This window comes from Oncorhynchus mykiss, chromosome 9 (assembly GCF_013265735.2).
Source record: "Oncorhynchus mykiss isolate Arlee chromosome 9, USDA_OmykA_1.1, whole genome shotgun sequence".
Lineage (NCBI taxonomy): Eukaryota > Metazoa > Chordata > Actinopteri > Salmoniformes > Salmonidae > Oncorhynchus > Oncorhynchus mykiss.
In genome coordinates this window covers 58,298,640-58,321,392 of record NC_048573.1, presented here as the reverse complement: position 1 = coordinate 58,321,392, position 22,753 = coordinate 58,298,640, and the positions used below count along the sequence as shown (strand labels likewise).

The following is a 22,753-nucleotide window of genomic DNA, read 5'->3' as shown; positions in this document are numbered from 1 at the left end:
TCAATGGGACATTTATTAGAAAAGAGAACGAATCAGATTCAAAACATTTAATAAACTTTTAATGGACAAATAACAAATACATTTTTTTAAGACCAAATAAATAAAAAAACAGACTCCATTCTAAAAAAATGTTGGTCCATAGTTCAGCTTACCACGTCTGATACAGGACTCAGTTTGTCTGAGATCTCACAGACTTACTCAGAAAAGCCAAGTCTAAAGATAGCAGGAGACATTGTACTACTTCTGCTCTTGAGTCTGACTGACTAGCGAAGCTGAGGTCAGTATTTGTTTGTGTTGAGTTGACATTAGCGTGTATGCTCACACAAACAGCCCTTTCCATTCACATTCGTGATGACTAGGAGTACATGTTTTGTATATACAACATGATAGATAGAAACAATAGAAAAGTTTTAAATATCCAATTCAAGTTACTGGACATAATATAGAGTTTAAATTAAAGCTTGAAAATTAAACAGTCATGAATAATTGGGAGGGTTTCTGGCATTATCACTGCTGATAACTGCACTCATAGGAACATCTCTGACTGTTATCCTAACATGAGTTTGGTATCATGGAACAACTAACAAGAATGATCACATCTGGAGGCTCTGGAATCAATACACCTATCACTATGTATATGAGCATAGGGCAAAAACACTGGATTTGATTGCACTAAAAATAACACACAGTCATTGCTGAATGAATGACAGGAATAGAGCAAATGACATAACATTCTGTAATCTTGTTTGAAAAGTCAAACAGAAAGAGAAAATCTGCAGAATGCCAGAATATTAGATGCATTTGATTTCCTTACATGTACAAATATCTCACTGAAGATTCAAGGGAGGTAGATGAGGAAGGTAATGATGACTTTGGCAATGATGAAGCCATTTATTGGTACACTTATAAAATACTATCCTTACCCTTAGAAGACAATTACAATGGTTTCTCATTGTTTCTCGTGTCAAAATAGCACACATTTCACTTAAACCTGTTGTCCCAGTGACAACTATACTGGTGCCTCAAAACAACATCCTGAAAGCAAACCACAATGTTTGTCACCTCAGAACTGTTGCTTTGTGTTGTTGTGCTGCTGGTTCTGTTTCTTCACCACATGGAGCATAATGCCATCTTGTGGGGGAAGTTAAATTATACACTGAATAAAAATATATGGAACATTTCTGGGATATTTTATTTCAGCTCGTGAAACATAGGACCCACACTTTACATGTTGCGTTTATATTTTTGTTCGGTATATATTATTTTCCATGTCCAGCCGAGACCCTGTCATTTGAATATGGTCAAATAATGGGCACGTCGGGGAGAATTTGATGTTTGGGAGAGCTTTGGTTGGCATTCTGGTATTCTTGTTTATTGTTGTCTGTTGCTAGTGTCCGCCTCCACTCCGAGACTCTCCGGACACCCAATCAATAATGATGAATGACGTACTCATCACCATGAAGATGAAGCCTAAGACGGCAAAACAGGAAGCCTGCAGGGAGAGAGGTGGGGGCAAAGAGATGGATGACAGCGCATTTTCTGACATTAATTCATATAGTAAGCATGACTGTAATTACTAAAGACTATTTACTGCTACATCGCTAAAGAAGATGAGACAAAGGATTGAGGTTTTACCATAATCTTTGGTTTGGATTTTAGAGGTTCTGTTTCTTCAGGAACAATCCTGATGTAGAAGATTCCCGGGAGGATGAAGATCAGGCTGGGTGCAGAGGTCGCCCCTGGGTTGGGAAGGGGGAATAGATGGAGAGAGGGAGAGGGGAAGGGAGGGGTGAAGAGGTGGAGGGAAGTTGAATGTGAACATTTTCTATAGGAATAAAACTATTAGAGGTCATAGTTTCTAATTTGGATAACAATAATCTGTGAATCTAAACTAGGTTTGCATTGAAATTAGAATAATTTTACAGGTCTCTGTCTCTGCACACTTACCAATGATACCGAAAATGTCTCGGATGGTGGGCACGAAGATGACCAGTAGATTGACGATGATAAGGAGACACACAGCGATGGTGATGTGGCGAGCCCAGTGGAAGGGCTTCTCAGGGAACAGCAGTTGCAGCAGGGCCCTGCGGATCTAGAGAGGTGTGGAGGGACAGAGAGATGTCACCAGACCTGCGTCATACACCCTGGCTACGTCCTAATTGACACCCTATTCCCCTACGTAGTGCACTACTTTTAACCAGAGTCCTGTGGGCCCTGGCCAAAATTTGTGCACTATACAGGGAATAGGGTGCCATTTGGGACAAAAAAACATGTCTCAGGAGAAGCATGTCAGATACGTTCCTGAAACCTGTCAGCCAATTAGCAACCATAGCAGAAGGGTATTGCAGGTCAAGAGCTTCATTATCCTCATACTCACACTGCAGTGACTTCAGAGTAAGGATGAATTATTGTAATATTACTGGACACTTCAAGCCAATATAAGAATGCATAAACACAAGCCAGCACACACTGTTCTGGTAGCTGTTGCCCACCTCTACCTGCTTGTAATTTGAGTCTCACCGGAAAGAGAACCACAGGGACAGTAAGAGTAACAGCCACCAGCACAGCCATACGCACACACAGGATCAGTGTGTCCAAGGGGTCCACTTTAATGTATGTATGAAGGAGCTCGGACTCTACTCCACCTAAAACACAGAGAAACAGAGAATGGTGGTTATACTTCAAGACACACATGTATGCTTTAAAACGGTCATAACCATACGTTCATACACCAGTTCTCCAATTCCAGACTTCTCAATATGGTAACAACATAGTAACAACATGAGTGAACAGTCTGAACATAATTAGTACTTCATTATTCTCATTGCTACAGGAGCAGTGTCTTACCAAAGAAGGTAAGGTAACCGAAGATAGCGGTTAGCCCGTACATGACGAACATGGCCAGAATGGAGATGTTGGCAACTGTTTGCATGCGTTTCTTGGTGGCACTAAGGTCACAGTGGACAGACATAGATTAGTACCTGAATATGACAGTAGAGTCTACTGTAGTATGTGTGTGAATCATAGGAATATGTGTTGCATCTCTAATCTCAGTTGTGTCAGATCATGACTTACTCTTGTAGCTCTGTGTAGATGGGAAGCACCTCGGGATGGCAGACAAAAGCAAAAGCCAGGATAGGGATGGTATATGCTGTCTGAAGGAAATCAAACCATGAATTAAAAATATTTCAAATTTATAAAGATAACTAGACGCTCATTTGAATGTAGTAAACACATACACTACCAGTCAAAAGTTAGGACACACCTACTAATTCAAGGGCTTTTCTTTATTTGTACTATTTTCTACATTTTAGAATTACAGTGAAGACATTAAATAACACATAGGTAATCATGTAGGGACCTAAAAAAGTGTTAAACAAATCAATTATTCAAAGTACACTGTCATAACTCTCCTGTGAAGATCTGTATATACAGTTGAAGTCAGAAGTTTACATATACCTTAGCCAAATACTTTAAAACTTTTTCACAATACCTGACATTTTATCCTAAAAATTCACTGTCTTAGGTCAGTTAGGATCACCACTTTATTTTAAGAATGTGAAATGTGAGAATAATAGTAGAAATAATTATTTATTTCAGCTTTTATTTCTTTCATCACATTCCCAGTGGGTCAGAAGATTACATAAACTCAATTAGTATTTGGTAGCATTGCCTTTAAATTGTTTAACTTGGGTCAAATGTTTCAGGTAGCCTTCCACAAGCTTCCCACAATAAGTTGTTATGGCCCATTCCTCCTGACAGAGAAGGTGTAACCGAGTCAGGTTTGTAGGCCTCCTTACTAGCACACGCTTTTTCAGTTCTGCCCACACATTTTCTATAGGATTGAGATCAGGGATTTGTGATCGCCACTCCAATACCTTGACTTTGTTGTCCTTAAGCGATTTTGCCACAACTTTGGAAGTATGCTTGTGGTCATTGTCCATTTGGAAGACCCAATTGCGACCAAGCTTTAACTTCCTGACTGATGTCTTGAGATGTTGCTTCAATATATCCACATAATTTTCCATCCTCATGATGCCATCTATTTTGTGAAGTGCACCAGTCCCTCCTGCAGCAAAGCACCCCCACAACATGATGCTGCCACCCCGTGCTTCACGGTTGGGATGGTGTTCTCCGGCTTGCAAGCCTCCCCCTTTTTCCTCCAAACATAACGATGGTCATTATGGCCAAACAGTTCTATTTTTGTTTCATCAGAACAGAGGACATTTCTCCTAAAAGTATGATCTTTGTTCCCATGAGCAGTTGTAAACCATAGTCTGGCTTTTTTATGGCGGTTTTGGAGCAGTGACTTCTTCCTTGCTGAGCGGCCTTTCAGGTTATGTTGATATAGGACTCGTTTTACTGTGGATATAGATACTTTTGTACCTGTTTTCTGCAGCATCTTCACAAGGTCCTTCGCTGTTGTTCTGGGATTGATTTGCACTTTTTGCACCAAAGTACGTTCATCTCTAGGAGACAGAACACGTCTCATTCCCTGAGCGGTATGACAGCTGCATGGTCCCATGGTGTTTATACTTGCGTACTATTGTTTGTACAGAGGAACAAGGTACCTTCAGGCGTTTGGAAATTGCTCCCAAGAATGAACCAGACTTGTGGAGGTCTACAAATGGTTATTCTGAGGTCTTGGCTGATTTCTTTTGATTTTCCCATGATGTCAAGCAAAGAGGCACTGAGTTTGAAGGTAAGCCTTGAACTACATCCACAGGTACACCTCCAATTGACTCAAATGATGTCAATTAGCCTATCAGAAGCTTCTAAAGCCATGGCGTCATTTTCTGGAATTTTACAAGCTGTTTAAAGGGACACTCAACTTAGTGTATGTAAACTTCTGACCCACTGGAATTGTGATACAGTGAATTATAAGTGAAATCATCTGTCTGTCAACAATTGTTGGAAAAATGTACTTGTGTCATGCACAAAGTAGATGTCCTAACCGACTTGCCAAAACTATAGTTTGTGGAGTGGTTGAAAAACTAGTTAATGACTCCAACCTAAGTGTATGTAAACTTCCGACTTCAACTGTATATAGCTGTTTTTAGCTGATTCATGATGGTAGGGTTTGTGCAGATATCCAAGGGTTTGCGACGTTCAAGAATGAGACTGATGAGGAAATAATACATTAATAGACGACTGTAAATCTTAAGATAATAAAATATCTGAAGAGTTGTATTCGGGAAATTGCAACTCTATAAACAACATTTTCCCGTGGTGCCTTCCTACAGTGCCTTGCGGAAGTATTCGGCCCCCTTGAACTTTGCGACCTTTTGCCACATTTCAGGCTTCAAACATAAAGATATAAAACTGTATTTTTTTGTGAAGAATCAACAACAAGTGGGACACAATCATGAAGTGGAACAACATTTATTGGATATTTCAAACTTTTTTAACAAATCAAAAACTGAAAAATTGGGCGTGCAAAATTATTCAGCCCCTTTACTTTCAGTGCAGCAAACTCTCTCCAGAAGTTCAGTGAGGATCTCTGAATGATCCAATGTTGACCTAAATGACTAATGATGATAAATACAATCCACCTGTGTGTAATCAAGTCTCCGTATAAATGCACCTGCACTGTGATAGTCTCAGAGGTCCGTTAAAAGCGCAGAGAGCATCATGAAGAACAAGGAACACACCAGGCAGGTCCGAGATACTGTTGTGAAGAAGTTTAAAGCCGGATTTGGATACAAAAAGATTTCCCAAGCTTTAAACATCCCAAGGAGCACTGTGCAAGCGATAATATTGAAATTGAAATAGTATCAGACCACTGCAAATCTACCAAGACCTGGCCGTCCCTCTAAACGTTCAGCTCATACAAGGAGAAGACTGATCAGAGATGCAGCCAAGAGGCCCATGATCACTATGGATGAACTGCAGAGATCTACAGCTGAGGTGGGAGACTCTGTCCATAGGACAACAATCATTCGTATATTGCACAAATCTGGCCTTTATGGAAGAGTGGCAAGAAGAAAGCCATTTCTTAAAGATATCCATAAAAAGCGTTGTTTAAAGTTTGCCACAAGCCACCTGGGAGACACACCAAACATGTGGAAGAAGGTGCTCTGGTCAGATGAAACCAAAATTGAACATTTTGGCAACAATGCAAAACGTTATGTTTGGCGTACAAGCAACACAGCTCATCACCCTCAACACACCATCCCCACTGTCAAACATGGTGGTGGCAGCATCATGGTTTGGGCCTGCTTTTCTTCAGCAGGGACAGGGAAGATGGTTAAAATTGATGGGAAAATGGATGGAGCCAAATACAGGACCATTCTGGAAGAAAACCTGATGGAGTCTGCAAAAGACCTGAGACTGGGACGGAGATTTGTCTTCCAACAAGACAATGATCCAAAACATAAAGCAAAATCTACAATGGAATGGTTCAAAAATAAACATATCCAGGTGTTAGAATGGCCAAGTCAAAGTCCAGACCTGAATCCAATCGAGAATCTGTGGAAAGAACTGAAAACTGTTGTTCACAAATGCTCTCCATCCAACCTCACTGAGCTCGAGCTGTTTTGCAAGGAGGAATGGGAAAAAATTTCAGTCTCTCGATGTGCAAAACTGATAGAGACATACTCCAAGCGACTTACAGCTGTAATCGCAGCAAAAGGTGGCGCTACAAAGTATTAACTTAAGGGGGCTGAATAATTTTGCACGCCCAATTTTTCAGTTTTTGATTTGTTAAAAAAGTTTGAAATATCCAATAAATGTCGTTCCACTTCATGATTGTGTCCCACTTGTTGTTGATTCTTCACAAAAAATACAGTTTTATATCTTTATGTTTGAAGCCTGAAATGTGGCAAAAGGTCGCAAAGTTCAAGGGGGCCGAATACCTTCGCAATGCACTGTACCTGTGTTCTTTGTTTGTCCGTTGCCAGTTGGTCTTGTTTGTTAAGTCAACCAGCGTTTTTGTTCTCAGCTTCTTCTTTTCCCAGTCTCTCTTTTTCTCGCCCTCCTGGTTTTGACTCTTGCCTGTCCTGACTCTGAGCCCGCCTGCCTGACCAGTCTGCCTGCCCCTGAGCCTGCCTGCCGTCCGGTACCGTTGCCCCACCTCTGGTTTACTGACCCCTGCCTGCCTTGACCTGTCTATTGCCTGCTCCTGTTGGAATATTAAACCATTGTCAATTCGACGTGTCTGCATCTGGGTCTAACCTCGATTCCTGATAGTGGCGGCCTGCTCCATTTGCAGAAATTCTACCCTGGTCGACCACCAGAGGGGGACCGCAACGGCGATCACCAATAAGATCATTCCCTGGCCATTCTTGTGGTGCTTTATAATTCATAGAAAGCCTACCTGGGTCAACCACCAGAGGGGGACTGCAACGGCAATCCCCAACCAGGAAATTCCTTGGCCATTCTTGTGGTGGTTTGCAGCTGTCCGAAATCCTACCAGGGTAAACCACCAAGGGGGGAACTGCTATGCTGATCCACACACAAGGACATCCAAGGTTAATTCTCATGGTGGTTTGCAACTTGCAGGATCCTTTCAACTTAAACCCACCAGAGGGGGACATAACTCTCCTAGATCTGAAGATCTACCGTGGGTTCGCTCTACAGCGCCCTCTCTCCCACAGAGGTGGCAGGGGCTGCTTTATGGTGGTCGTGAAATACTCTGCTTCTGGGCTCAGTAATATCGAGATTGTGAAACACAGAGAGACACTAGGACATCAAAAAGTTAAATAATTGAACAGTGTTTCTGTATTCCAATCAGTTGGAGTGGTCCATGGACACTTAAGGAACAGTCATATCAAGTTTGCTTAATTTGGTGACCTCAAGAAGGACAGGAGACACACATTACTGTTTATTTGTTTGTATACACTTATCAATTATGGGGTTTGCATCTGAATGTTGCATAAAATAAATGATTGAGTATAGGAATACATTTGGAAAGATAATGTGATCTTAGTCTTCTAAATAAGAATTGTTTTTCAGAGTAAATTAGGATCAGTCAGTGGCCACGCCCCCGTGAGCACAGACATTTCACAGCGTCATGGAACGCCCCCTTTTCTACTAAGTATAAAACCCTCTTCCGACAAAATGTTTATTAAACCAGAAAACATGAAAGCTGTCGCTACATGTTGAAATGGTTGGCAACTTTACCAAAGGACAAGACCAGAGAACGTGGGGATCATTCACACGTTGAAATGGCTAAGAAATCTACAAACTAAAGAACAATTATTCAGGCTGCATCTGTTTAAGTACTTTAGTCTGGTAAACGCAACCAGTCGAATGACCGAATGGTACTCTGGCGTATCCATTATAACAAGCTACAACTCCGAAAGACTTTGATCTCTGGTGGACAAACCAGAGACTTTCTGTCGGCAATCTATCCAGCAGACGGACCGGTGATTGCAGAGAGGGACGACAAAGGCCTATGCTCATAAATATGTAAATTGCAATTTCTTTTTAGAATGAGCGGTTGTTCATGTTCAAAGTATAAGCATTTCCATGAGTGTAGTGTATGTACTGGGGTCCCCTCTGAGTTTCCTGCTCTTGAGCAGGCCCCACCCCTTTCCTTTGTCTACCAAGCCAATTTCAGTGGCACTACAAAGTAGAAAATAGTAAAAATAAAGAAAAACCCTTGAATGAGTAGGTGTGTCCAAACTTTTGACTGGTGCTGTATATTGCCATAACAAATCCATAATCTTATCACAGCTAGATTGTCTGAGACACAAATCTAGAAAACTCACAATCAGAAATGGCGCTATTTAATGTTAAATACAATGTCTGCCTGTATTACATGTCTCTCTGACCTGCGTGTTGATGGTGAATAGCTGTGGTTCACAGAAGTCCACATCAGAATTGACGTAGGCCGGGGTGACGAATGAGTGGTTACCATGACTCTCCATCAGGGCGTACGCTGAGTGGTTACTGTGACTGGTTATTTCCTCCAGTGGACACGGGATGTTGAATTTCTTATAGATCACCTAGTGTGAGTAGTGGGAGACTGTTTAGTCAAACACCGAAGACTCCCGCCACCCAAACCAGACTGTTCTCTCTGCTGCTGCACAGCATGCACCAAGTCTGGAACCAAAATGACCCTGAACAGTTTCTACCCCCAAGCCATAAGTATTCTAAACAAGACTGCTAAATAGCTAATCAAATGGATACCTAGACTACCTACATTGACCCTTTTTTGCACGAACTCTCTTCCTCTGGCTCTGTGCACACACACTGGACTCTACCCACACACACGTACACGCGCTACATACACCCACGTGCACACACTGTACATGTATTCTGACGCCACACAAACAGACTCACTTTCAAACTACATCGCTACCTCAATTACCTCATACCCCTGCACTTGTTTAAAAAAAATATTATCTTTAACTCTGCATTGTTGGAAAAGGATTCGTAAGTAAGCATTTCACTTTTAGTCTACACTACGAAGCATGTGACGAATACAATTTGATTTGATTAGCCTGGTCCCAGACCTGTTTGTGCTGTATAGCTAACTTGTAGGGTTGTTGACCATTACAACCATGGGAGTTGGCAAGCGAGCAGAAACAGATATGGGGCCAGGCTATGTATTGTTTAGTTGGATGGGAGATGGGTTAGTTGGTTGATGAAGAGGACTCACCGAGATGAGGAAGAAAACCATACAGGAGAGAGAAAAGCCACTGGTGTAACCAAGGTAACCTGTGAGGTGATAACAGAAGATCACGTTGTGTTGAAATAGAGACATTTCGTGTTATTCTGTGCATGTTTCATCATCACTACTAGCATACTACAACAACAACAAAGTATGAATATAGATTATGAAGTGAAATGAGGGATGGTCTAAGACATGGAAACTTACCAAGGTGTCTCATGAGTGAGAGTGGAAAGATGATGATGACGCTTACAATGATGATCAGGTATCTCCCATCCAAATACCACTCTCTGACAGACAGACAGCAAGAACACACAAATTATACAATATAGCAAACTTTCAGAACAATCTATCAAATTCACATTTTAAATGCTCCTGTTTTAAAGTCTGCATTATGAAATAACAGCAACAACTGCCTTCTAGAGACACCTACCCAGTATTTTCCGTCAGGCCCAGAATGGCCTGCATGACCAACGGGAGCTCAGACTTCACAATGAAGAGGTAACTGGACATCGCTATGGGAAACGCAAAACAAAACTTGTTTACACTTGTATATTATGTCACTTAAGTCATTAGACCTTCTATGACAGGAGCAATTTCAGTGGCACTTGTACTTAAGTACATACATGAGGCTTACATACAATAACATAAGCCAATCATGACCTGCTGGTGACATGCTGTACTTTACCTCCAATGTTGTGCATGGTGATGATGGAGCCAGCCAAAACTTTGCCTGGTTGTCCAAAGGCACGGTGCCCTAGCTGCTCATAGGCACGGATGCCTGAAAGAACACACACATGCATGTCAACCTTTGAAGAGCAGTGGGCTAAAACCAGGCTCACACAGTGTTTCTTGGTAGTCTTAAACAAATAACATTAAATTGATCAGAAATACAGTGTCGACATTGTTAATGTTGTAAGTGACTATTATAGCTGGAAACGGCTGATGTTTTTTGGAATATCTACATAGGCGTACAGAGGCCCATTATCAGCAACCATCACTCTTGTGTTCCAATGTCACGTTGTGTTAGCTAATCCAAGTTTATCATTTTAAAAGGCTAATTGATCATTAGAAAACCCTTTTGCAATTATGTTAGCACAGCTGAAAACTGTTGTCCTGATTAAAGAAGCAATACAACTGGCCTTCTTTAGACTAGTTGAGTATAAGGAGCGTCAGCATTTGTGGGTTCGATTACACCTTCAAAACGGCCAGAAACAAAGAACTTTCTTCTGAAACTCATCAGTCTATCCTTCATCTGAGAAATTAAGGATATTCTATGCGAGAAATTACCAGAAACTAAAGATCTCGTACAACGCTCTGTACTTCTCCCTTCACAGAACAGCACAAACTGGCCCTAACCAGAATAGAGTGGGAGGCCCCGGTGCACAACTGAGCAAGAGGACAAGTACATTAGAGTGTCTAGTTTGAGACATCCCGGAGTCGCCTCTTCACTGTTGACGTTGAGACTGGTGTTTTGCGGGTACTATTTAATGAAGCTGCCAGTTGAGGACTTGTGAGGCGTCTGTTTCTCAAATAATTGTAGGCTATACTACGAATGTTCTTTGTTTAATTTTAAAGATAGGTATCTTGGTAAAATATCAGCATCTTACCTACAACTCCTGCACTTCTCAGGAGGAGGTGGATGGAATAGGCTGACAAAATGGCGATGAATAGCAACAGGATACTGAAACCACAAACAAACATAAATTACAACATTGATTTCTTAACATTATAAAGCTCTGCAATTAACATACATTCTCTTAATCAACATATCATTTACCTTTGGCACAGCCTCATCAATGGCTTAGTTGTCTCGCGGTACCAGACATCACGCCGCAACGGCTAATGACTCAGTAACGCTGTTGACCCAATTTCTCTCGCTGTTGTACTACTAGCTATGAATGACCATCACAAGTGTGAATCATTTGTGACGCAGATCACCCGCCTGCTAGTCCATCCCTCCCAATTCCCAATGGACACACATGACTGATCCAGGAAGACCTGCCTTTGATCTGATCACTACAAGCTATTTATAACCACAAATCTGATTTAGGAGAGCAGCGTGTGTAAGAGCACTGCACAGACTGAGCGAGCTAATAGGCCATCTCTCATACTCAGATACAGGAAGCGACTGAGAACACACATAACACAGATCAGGCCAAACCATATCCTTCGATCCCCCATTGTGTGTACAGATGTAAGATCTTAATATGATCACCCTGTTGCAGGAGAACTGCAGGAAATGTAAAACTTGTAGGGCTCTATTTTCAGCTGGCGCAAGTGCCAAACGCACGTTAGTTTGCAATTTCAGCATGTAAAAACTGGCATTTTCCACCAGATTCAGCAATTTACCTGTCTAACATCAGCTCGCTTGCTCTGAGGTGTGGCCTTGAACACAAGTGCAAAAATGACAATTTTCTGCAGCACATATCGGGAGCCGTCACACACAGTACCCTTATGCTCATGGAACAAGAGAGATGTGATCTTTGTGCTGGTAACCATCGTATTAATAAACATAAAAAACAAATGTTTTTTCCATTTGGTTTCATTTGATTAAAAACCAAGCATATAGCCACTGTTTTTTTGTCCTGCCCAATGCATTCAACAAGTAGCCAAGCCTATCAATAAAGGTTTTGGCTCGTGAGACTGCTTTGATATAAATCTTAATCACCAAAACTTTATTAAAAGATCATGTTTGGGAGAATCAAAAGAGTGACATCCCCTTTTTATTGTATTGTATAGGCCCACAATATTTGAGCCAGCTCCCATCTTGGACGTGCATAAAAAACACTCCATGTAGGCTACATGTATTATTGCACATCATGAAATGAGAGATGACATTGCTTGTTTGTTTGCTGTTTCACATGATAAAAAAAAACAAGCCCTCCTTAGGCTATCCTTACCTTAGGTGTATAGGCTATGACTGATTCCCCAGCAATCCGTTTTCTTTTATATCCTGTTGACCCCAAGCTATTTAGAACTATCGTTGTTGTAAAAAAAAAAAAAGATATCTTGTTTTCATTTGATTCAACTTATTAGAATGATTCCCTGCATGCAATGCAATTTAGAAGCCTTTTGCTATTTCTGCAGAAGTGTGAATGCGATCTGTAAGATGGTTCCATTATGTTTACAGAACATTATATTTGGGAGCAGTTAAACAGTGAGCGGACATTCTCTTTATATTGGATCTTTGTCTAGTTTCTTTGGCATAAAATCCTCCATTGTCTGCATTGCCTTAATTAATATGATCCGCCCACAGGGAAAACAACAGATAGTCCCCACAAAAATGCTAAAGGAAGTTTGTTCTGAAGTGTGTGTCCTATATCTGAGAGGTATAAGAAAGATCAGGAAACATCGTTTTTTATTTTTTTCACATGTATTTGTCATTAAACAGTCTCCATATATACTATACTTCCATTTTTTTTAAATGAACTTGTACTGGGGGACCTTCAGACAAGTCTTGTGAGGCCTGTGGGCTTCCTATAACAAGTCATGAAATGTACGTGTTCGTGAGAGTTTCACCTTCCACAGAGGGGTCATATTAGTGTGTAGCCCAAACTGTTCGGACGCTTCAGACAGAAGTTGGCAGATTGGCTGTACCGACTTTAGACGAGTCCCAAGATGCTTGTGGGGGTCATAGAGCAAAACGTAGAACACCATCTTGTTCGTGAGAGCCTCATCTTTCCATAGAGTTTGTAGGCCAAATAGTTTGTGGGCCAAACCGTTCAGATGCTAAAGGTGATTTTGTGTTTCATGGTCTGACCGACACTGGTCTAACTCTGTCACCTTTCATGGTCTGACCGACTCTGCTCTAACTCTGTCACCTTTCACAGCAGATGTCTCATGGTCTGACCGACACTGCTCTAACTCTTCACAGCAGATGTCTCATGGTCTGACCGACACTGCTCTAACTCTGTCACCTTTCACAGCAGATGTCTCATGGTCTGACCGACACTGCTCTAACTCTTCACAGCAGATGTCTCATGGTCTGACCGACACTGCTCTAACTCTGTCACCTTTCACAGCAGATGTCTCATGGTCTGACCGACACTGCTCTAACTCTGTCACCTTTCACAGCAGATGTTTCATGGTCTGACCGACACTGCTCTAACTCTGTCACCTTTCACAGCAGATGTTTCATGGTCTGACCGACACTGCTCTAACTCTTCACAGCAGATGTCTCATGGTCTGACCGACACTGCTCTAACTCTGTCACCTTTCACAGCAGATGTCTCATGGTCTGACCGACGCTGCTCTAACTCTGTCACCTTTCACAGCAGATGTTTCATGGTCTGACCGACACTGCTCTAACTCTGTCACCTTTCACAGCAGATGTTTAATGGTCTGACCGACACTGCTCTAACTCTGTCACCTTTCACAGCAGATGTCTCATGGTCTGACCGACGCTGCTCTAACTCTGTCACCTTTCACAGCAGATGTTTAATGGTCTGACCGACACTGCTCTAACTCTGTCACCTTTCACAGCAGATGTTTAATGGTCTGACCGACACTGCTCTAACTCTGTCACCTTTCACAGCAGATGTTTAATGGTCTGACCGACACTGCTCTAACTCTGTCACCTTTCACAGCAGATGTTTAATGGTCTGACCGACACTGCTCTAACTCTGTCACCTTTCACAGCAGATGTTTAATGGTCTGACCGACACTGCTCTAACTCTGTCACCTTTCACAGCAGATGTTTAATGGTCTGACCGACGCTGCTCTAACTCTGTCACCTTTCACAGCAGATGTTTAATGGTCTGACCGACACTGCTCTAACTCTGTCACCTTTCACAGCAGATGTTTAATGGTCTGACCGACACTGCTCTAACTCTGTCACCTTTCACAGCAGATGTTTAATGGTCTGACCGACACTGCTCTAACTCTGTCACCTTTCACAGCAGATGTTTAATGGTCTGACCGACACTGCTCTAACTCTGTCACCTTTCACAGCAGATGTTTAATGGTCTGACCGACGCTGCTCTAACTCTGTCACCTTTCACAGCAGATGTTTAATGGTCTGACCGACACTGCTCTAACTCTGTCACCTTTCACAGCAGATGTTTAATGGTCTGACCGACACTGCTCTAACTCTGTCACCTTTCACAGCAGATGTTTAATGGTCTGACCGACGCTGCTCTAACTCTTCACAGCAGATGTTTAATGGTCTGACCGACGCTGCTCTAACTCTGTCACCTTTCACAGCAGATGTTTAATGGTCTGACCGACACTGCTCTAACTCTGTCACCTTTCACAGCAGATGTCTCATGGTCTGACCGACGCTGCTCTAACTCTGTCACCTTTCACAGCAGATGTTTAATGGTCTGACCGACACTGCTCTAACTCTGTCACCTTTCACAGCAGATGTTTAATGGTCTGACCGACACTGCTCTAACTCTGTCACCTTTCACAGCAGATGTTTAATGGTCTGACCGACACTGCTCTAACTCTGTCACCTTTCACAGCAGATGTTTAATGGTCTGACCGACACTGCTCTAACTCTGTCACCTTTCACAGCAGATGTTTAATGGTCTGACCGACACTGCTCTAACTCTGTCACCTTTCACAGCAGATGTTTAATGGTCTGACCGACGCTGCTCTAACTCTGTCACCTTTCACAGCAGATGTTTAATGGTCTGACCGACACTGCTCTAACTCTGTCACCTTTCACAGCAGATGTTTAATGGTCTGACCGACACTGCTCTAACTCTGTCACCTTTCACAGCAGATGTTTAATGGTCTGACCGACACTGCTCTAACTCTGTCACCTTTCACAGGAGATGTTTCATGGTCTGACCGACACTGCTCTAACTCTGTCACCTTTCACAGCAGATGTTTAATGGTCTGACCGACGCTGCTCTAACTCTGTCACCTTTCACAGCAGATGTTTAATGGTCTGACCGACACTGCTCTAACTCTGTCACCTTTCACAGCAGATGTTTCATGGTCTGACCGACACTGCTCTAACTCTGTCACCTTTCACAGCAGATGTTTAATGGTCTGACCGACACTGCTCTAACTCTGTCACCTTTCACAGCAGATGTTTAATGGTCTGACCGACGCTGCTCTAACTCTTCACAGCAGATGTTTAATGGTCTGACCGACGCTGCTCTAACTCTGTCACCTTTCACAGCAGATGTCTCATGGTCTGACCGACACTGCTCTAACTCTGTCACCTTTCACAGCAGATGTTTAATGGTCTGACCGACGCTGCTCTAACTCTTCACAGCAGATGTTTAATGGTCTGACCGACACTGCTCTAACTCTGTCACCTTTCACAGCAGATGTTTAATGGTCTGACCGACACTGCTCTAACTCTGTCACCTTTCACAGCAGATGTTTAATGGTCTGACCGACGCTGCTCTAACTCTGTCACCTTTCACAGCAGATGTTTCATGGTCTGACCGACACTGCTCTAACTCTGTCACCTTTCACAGCAGATGTTTAATGGTCTGACCGACGCTGCTCTAACTCTTCACAGCAGATGTCTCATGGTCTGACCGACACTGCTCTAACTCTGTCACCTTTCACAGCAGATGTCTCATGGTCTGACCGACACTGCTCTAACTCTGTCACCTTTCACAGCAGATGTCTCATGGTCTGACCGACGCTGCTCTAACTCTGTCACCTTTCACAGCAGATGTCTCATGGTCTGACCGACACTGCTCTAACTCTGTCACCTTTCACAGCAGATGCAGAAGTGCAACATTGGTGGATGTGGTAGATTGAGACGCAGCCAATGAAAAACAAACTAATCTCTCTAGTTTAAACTGACACATTTTTTATTTATTTTAAAATTAAACTAATTAATTTCCGCGGGGTCAGCAGACATCAACTCTCGGGGGTGTTAACAATATATTTCCATATTGAAGCCATGCGGTTAGGTTTCTTACAATGTTGACTGCAAACATGTTCAACATATTTATATTTATGGATAGGCTTACGTACATTTATTTTTTTTTTTCTGTAGGCAATTTAACAAACTAGGCTATAACGGACTAACATTCGAATTGGAGTTGATGAAAATGCGGGAACATAAAATAACGTAAATAGACAACATGAAGCAACCACATATTTAGCCATGGAACACATTCTGATTGGCAGTGTGGCCAGTTGTGAAGTTTGTCATTTCCACTTTGAAATTTCAGACTTGATTTTCCCTTACAAAATAATGTATCAACTCCGACAACAATGCCCATTAATTATAATCCACATAATAATTCACATTTACTTTTGCTGCAGTGTAATTTTCCTGCTGTAGTAAACTGGCTCAAATTAAGGCACTAAACTTGCCGACCCCTCTTTCTTGTTAAGTGTGTTCATAACTTTGTCTGAGTTAAAATAACATGGCATGCTAGCTTCATCCTTGTGGCACAGTGAACTAATTCCAAGGATAGGGAACAGAAGATCATAGGTTCTAATCTCACTGATGCGGTGCCACAATAAAAATAAAATGGGTTTGCATAATTAATGCTTAAGCAAATGAATTTCCATGTGTCATATCTGTGCTTGGAGTTCAAAACAGTTAACCCGAACAAAGCTAGCAGTCTAATTACCCTCAAATGACCTTCATTTCTGTTCTCATTCCATAAATTAAACCTGTCAGGGAACCATAGTAAAACATTCTCAGAACCTCCCTGCAACCTAAAAAAAACAGTCAGGAAACACATGGCTTCTTTCCCAGAACCAATGGGAAACCAAAAACGTAAGTTCCAAGGAACCAAATGTGCCAGCTGGGCTGAGACTAGTAGAGTTGAGCCTTTATAGTTGTAATTGACCAGGTTAAACACTCAACAGACTTCTCAATAATGTACACACACACAGCCAGAAAATCAAACCCACAATAGCCCTACTCTTTTCTTGTAAAAGAATCAAAATGTTTCCCTTTATGGATCGGCCGGCTAAGCACTCGGTCTAGTGTGGCCTGGATAGTCTCATCATTATAGTGTCATCACAGCATGATGATACTATAAACACAACCAGTGTCATTCTTTAACCCTATTGGGTATATAGCCTGGACCCAGACACACACACAACGACAGCGTTCTGATCTGAGGTCATAGTAGAGTTGTGACATCAAGCCTTAGGGAACCACAGTGATCTTGACAAAAACAGGAGGACTAGTGTGACTTATGTTGTGTTGGCATGGTTACTCACAGGAAGAGGATGATACCGGTATTGGACATAGCGTATGCTAATCCCAGAATTCCACTGCCCATGATGGCATTGCTGAGATTGAAGATGGACATTCCAAATGATGTCTTACCCTCAAACTAGGGTGGGAAAAGAAAGGAAAGAATCACACACACAATCTGAAACACAATACAGTATCTTGCTTTAGTTGTAACATTTTACATAAAGTTGTTTTTATATCACAATATAATTACTCTCATACAACAGATCTCTGATGCTCACACTAATGACCTTTAAACTAAGGCTGAGCACTCACATCAGTGAACTGAGGTGCCTTTATTCCTGGCCTCGTCCCTGGCAGGAACTCATCCCGCTCTGCCATAAACTCCAGACCATCAAACCTTCAGCGAAAAGAAACACATTTAAAAACATGAAAGCTGTGGTCCCACTGTGGCACTACACACGGATATAACAAAATCACAATGGCATTGCTGTGAGTAATTATATGCAGACAGGTATAGCCTGTTGATGCACTTGTGTTCAGTGTTAGGGTTTATGGTGTAGCCAGAGACTTACCCTTCTTCTAAATTGAGCTTATCTGGGCCAAGGTCTCTGCTATGTTGCCCGTTCATCTTTTGGAGCTCCATACTTCTCCCTACATCCATGGCTGTGCTGGGAATGAAGATCCTATGGACTAAGAAAGAGCCAAGTCTCAAATGCAACCTATGGAAATTCTGCCTCAGATTGTTATTTTGTAATAATTGAAGGGGGTTCTAAAGTGAGCAGAGGAACACGACCAACATGTTATAGCAATCTGGTGCCCAACTGTATAGTCGTTGACATACACAATCATTGGTTGATGCACGCAACATCTAAGCAGTGAAGGTGACCAATACCTGCGGTGCTGCTCGTGGCAACGTCATTGAGTCTACCTTTAAATTAAAGTCAATCTCAGTGTGATGTGACAGGTTCAGAAGCTTTAAAATGGAACATAATTCATGATGGTTTTTATTTGATTTTAGTTAGTTTTGTAGTCAAAGATAGTATTTTCAGTATCATTTTTGTTTTTCAAACGGGTTTGTCAATTATTTTATTTCGGTTTTCTAAATAGTTTTTTATGATTAGGTTTTGTTTCAGTGTCAGTTTTAGTTTACTATAATATCCTTGATACTTTGTTAAAAAAACACCTGAAGGATAACTGTTTGACGGTCTATATTTGGCTCTTAGAATAAACGAGAAGTTGTGGGTTGTCCAGACAGAAAGTCTGTTGTGGAAAGCAGCGATCTAATGTGGAAAACATGGTACGGGTGTAATGAGAAGAATCTAACAACTGGCATCAGGATAAAGCTAATGAAATGTATAAAGTCATGACATTGGACTAAGCATAAACCGTGGCAGCTGTTTGAATCAACTATTCAATCTCACCTGACCAGTCAGTAGTTTACATATGACCATGGAAAGGAAAGGCCTCTGGGTTGGGAAAGAAATGCTGGACAGTGAACACAATGCTAAACATGATTGATTTTTAGCATCATCTCAATGATCTTCTTTCACCCTCAATCATACAGCACTGGGCTCTATGTGTGACATTTAACATGAGATAACTGTACTTGTAGTGTAGGTTGTTTTGAGGATCACTCTTAGACTGAGGAACCAGACCCAACTATCCTTACATTTGTTTGACGAACCAAAGGGCGTCCACAATACGGAAAACCTATTGACAAGATAAAGGGAAATACTGCTGAAGCATGGGGAGAAATGTAAAGCTATTTAAAACGTATGTGCCGGGAAAAGCTTTAAATAACAAATGTTGTCAAAGGACTTAATGTTATGCTAATCTGCTCTGGGCAACACAACGCAAGCATGGAGAGTAGTTCCTGTGATCACAGTTCACACTCCCTACTCTCACTGCCACTGTGTCATGGGTCGGCGCCTACTCTCTCAACTCTGATGGCCTCTGACCCCTAACCTTTGGGGACTGACTGCCTCTATGGACATTGTGTCATGAAAGCATGAACCTGACTGAAACTTCCCTAATCACTGAAAAATCCCTCTTCACTAGAAACAGAGCATGTTACTGGCTGTAGTCCAACAGTAGTAATCTATCAGGAAGGCAATAATGGGCTGCTGTGAAAAGACCACTAATTAAGAGTTAGTTAGTGTTAGCCCCAGGTGCCTAGCTTACTAGCTTCAAGGAAAACCATCCCCCAAGTGGTGGTCCAGACCAGAACAGCTTCCTAACCAAATGTTTCACTTCCTAGGAACCGCAATGATCAACCAAAACACAAAAAAACAAGGCCCAGGATTGGTGCATTTATAACCAATTGTCTGTCTGCGATGTACTTACATAAGAGTTTTCTCTTTGGCTTTGGTAAATGTTTTATTGTATTACCAAAAATTGGGGCGAATCACAGTTGTCATTTGAGTTTGTTATGGTTGTTGTTAATTATGAACTAACTATACAAGGCTGTCATTTGAAAAATCAACAACATTAACAGTTTACTATGGGTCATATATGCTTTTTATCCTTTTGAAAATGAGACAAACTAGACAGAACTGGTTGGCTACTAGTTCTGTTTTAGTGTATTTGTAATGAGCAGGAAAGAGACCGTGACTTTATCCTTTATTGAAGGGTTGATCACCCAGGGTTTATAAAACAACCACACATGAAACATTTAATTTCAGTCATTTAGCAGATACTCTTGTTCAGAGCGACTTACAGGAACAATTAAGGTTAAGTGCCTTACTCAAGGGCACATCGACAGAGTTCTTACCTAGTTGACTCGGGAATTCGAACCAGCAAACTTTTGGTTACTGGCCCAACGTTCTTATCCACTAGGCCACCCGAAGATTCTTTACAAAAAACACCTCCAAACATGCTTACAACCTATTCCTTTGAAACGCTACGCCAGTATTGCCAAATTATAACATTATAGCATGTGGTCTATGTGAACAGTTACTAAAACAGTGTCTGATACTACCAGTTTACTAAGCTATTAAGACATTAGTAGATAAAACCATCAGTGTGCCATGAGACTCCCAGTCCAGTCCACCACAGTAGCAGTGCTGTGCTTCAGACTACTAACACATGTCCTTCTGATGCAAGACCATCTCTCTATTGACAGTTGCCCTTCCCTTGTTTTAATAGCTCACAATACTACTACAACAGTCTACTACAACTCACACAGCTACTTACTCAGATAGTGGAGAGGAACTTCTGTTTCCTTTACCCTAAAATGGATATCCCTTTATAATCCACCAATTTCTGTGTTCTTAACATCCACTGGGGACTTTTTACCCCTCTATAAAGCTCCTAGGGCTGAGGAAGGGAGACAGAGAGAGAGCTTAGGACATGCTTGAGAGGTAGCAAGGGAGAGGGAGTCTGATAACACCCCTCCCTTCTTTAACCCTATGTTAAACCTGTCTGTTCTTTCACAGGTAGTGTTGACTTACAGCCTGATTGAAAATAGAATCTAGTGGTAGCTACAGGTCTACATTCAAGAGATCATGTTTAACTTTATGGATGTGACAAGAGCAAAACATTTACTGTATATTTTCCATATTTATGGTCCATAACTATGAAACAACATGGAAGCAAACAGTACGGTATAATGATGGGGAGCAAAGTAATACTATCAAAATGAGTAGTAAGTGGTGCCATTTGAGGTGTTCTGAAAGAAAGCGTGGGTGGTACTGGGTAGATGGGGACAGCGAGGGAGTTGCATCCTGCTAGAATAGATCAAGGCCACAGCGCCTTAATTAGCTTAGGAGATAAGTGCTTTTTTAAGGTTACCTGCATGTACTTCTGCTTTAAGACTGTAAACATTCCACACGCTAACACTTGATCATGTGCCTGAACACAGATGGACACACATTTAGGCCTATGTAGACAGAGACAAGCAGTGTTGAACTGAATACATAGATGAAATTATCTTACAATCCTTGGGTTCTGCTTGGGAGAATGCCAAACCTCTCATCCAGCCTTAGAACACATGCAACATGTACCGTAGGTCATTTATTTAGCTGTTAAAAAGAACATGGACCATGTCTGTCTATGTTCTGGTATGTGTAGTTTAACTCAATGGTGGCAACGTAAGTTCAAAATAAGTCAGTCAGAGATATGAGTTTAAAAAAAAGGTGACCGTTTGCATTGAGTGAAAGGGACACTTTCAAACACATGTAGGTGCAGTACCAGGCTATGAAACCAGAGGTACAGAATATGACCAGAGGGGTTGCTGGTTCAAATGGAGCACCATTGGACTAAAAAAGTAGAGTAGGAATGGAAAAAGTATCCACAAGCATTCCATAACCATCAAATCAAATATTTAACTTTGTTCAGGTCCATTGCAGTATGTTCTTCTAGTGTTTGACAACTGTAAATCATCCTTCTGAAATTTGACTGACTTCACCACAGCATTTCTTTAGACTAGGGCTGATATTCAATCAAAACTGCATTTCGGTTAACACACAATGAATATGAATGAATCTGTTCTGTTTAATTAAAACATCAACAACAAAATCCTATTAAATTATGCATGGTTTTCCCAGTGCATGTCATCTCAGTACGTATAACCAAATTGAATGTCACATAAAGAATAACTTGAAATAATCTGAACTCAAATTTACAGTTTACGTCATCGTAATTACTTTTAAGGTTGTTACTATCGCTACTATTGCTAAATTCAATTTCATGACCCACATGGCAGACAACAGCGAGGTGTCAGATAGTAGACAGCAGGAAATGTTTTTGTACTCACCTCCCAACTGGGCCAGACAGCTCCTCAGACCACCACTGTCTAGGCAAAACACAACCGTTGAGCCTCCCACTTATGGGTATATATGTGTGTGCGTGTGTGTGTGTGCATGTGTCTTCAATATAGAATCTGTAACATCAAATGCCACAAAGGGATGACTATGAACAGACAGTGGGACAGCAGCAAGTTTGTTTGTATTCCTGTAACAATAACCTACTGTATGTAATGAAATACATTCTGTTTCTGAAAT

At 41.6% G+C, this 22,753-nt stretch overlaps 1 protein-coding gene across 3 annotated transcripts; it reads right to left on the bottom strand.

Annotated features, from left to right (window-relative positions):
• Positions 1-42: 42 nt before the first annotated feature.
• On the bottom strand, positions 43-22,620 carry LOC110532471 (sodium-coupled neutral amino acid transporter 3). 3 transcript variants are annotated; one of them, XM_036988487.1, is made up of 16 exons: positions 22,507-22,620; positions 18,326-18,443; positions 18,066-18,150; positions 17,774-17,889; positions 11,227-11,300; positions 10,305-10,397; positions 10,050-10,131; positions 9,824-9,906; positions 9,605-9,663; positions 8,775-8,948; positions 3,076-3,155; positions 2,848-2,948; positions 2,521-2,645; positions 1,948-2,092; positions 1,636-1,739; positions 43-1,492 (listed from the first exon to the last, which is right to left on the bottom strand). In XM_036988487.1, the coding sequence occupies exons 2-16, from the start codon at positions 18,412-18,414 to the stop codon at positions 1,388-1,390; spliced, it is 1,515 nt and encodes a 504-aa protein (XP_036844382.1). In that variant the 5' UTR covers positions 18,415-18,443; positions 22,507-22,620; the 3' UTR covers positions 43-1,387. The 3 variants fall into 3 exon arrangements, with proteins under 3 accessions (XP_036844382.1, XP_021472088.1, XP_021472089.1); XM_021616413.2 differs by lacking the exon at positions 22,507-22,620 and adding an exon at positions 20,946-21,073; XM_021616414.2 differs by lacking the exons at positions 17,774-17,889; positions 18,066-18,150; positions 18,326-18,443; positions 22,507-22,620 and adding an exon at positions 11,397-11,655.
• Positions 22,621-22,753: the final 133 nt, after the last annotated feature.

What these genes read in the sequence shown, in the direction of transcription:
- LOC110532471 (XM_036988487.1), bottom strand. Translation starts at nt 18,414, where the DNA reads ATGGATGTAGGGAGAAGTATGGAGCTCCAAAAGATGAACGGGCAACAT. An exon ending in TATTCACCATCAACACGCAG is followed by an intron (nt 3,156 to 8,774) that starts GTCAGAGAGACA and finishes GATTTCCTTCAG; the next exon opens with ACAGCATATACCATCCCTAT. An exon ending in CGGTTACCTTACCTTCTTTG is followed by an intron (nt 2,646 to 2,847) that starts GTAAGACACTGC and finishes TCTGTGTTTTAG; the next exon opens with GTGGAGTAGAGTCCGAGCTC.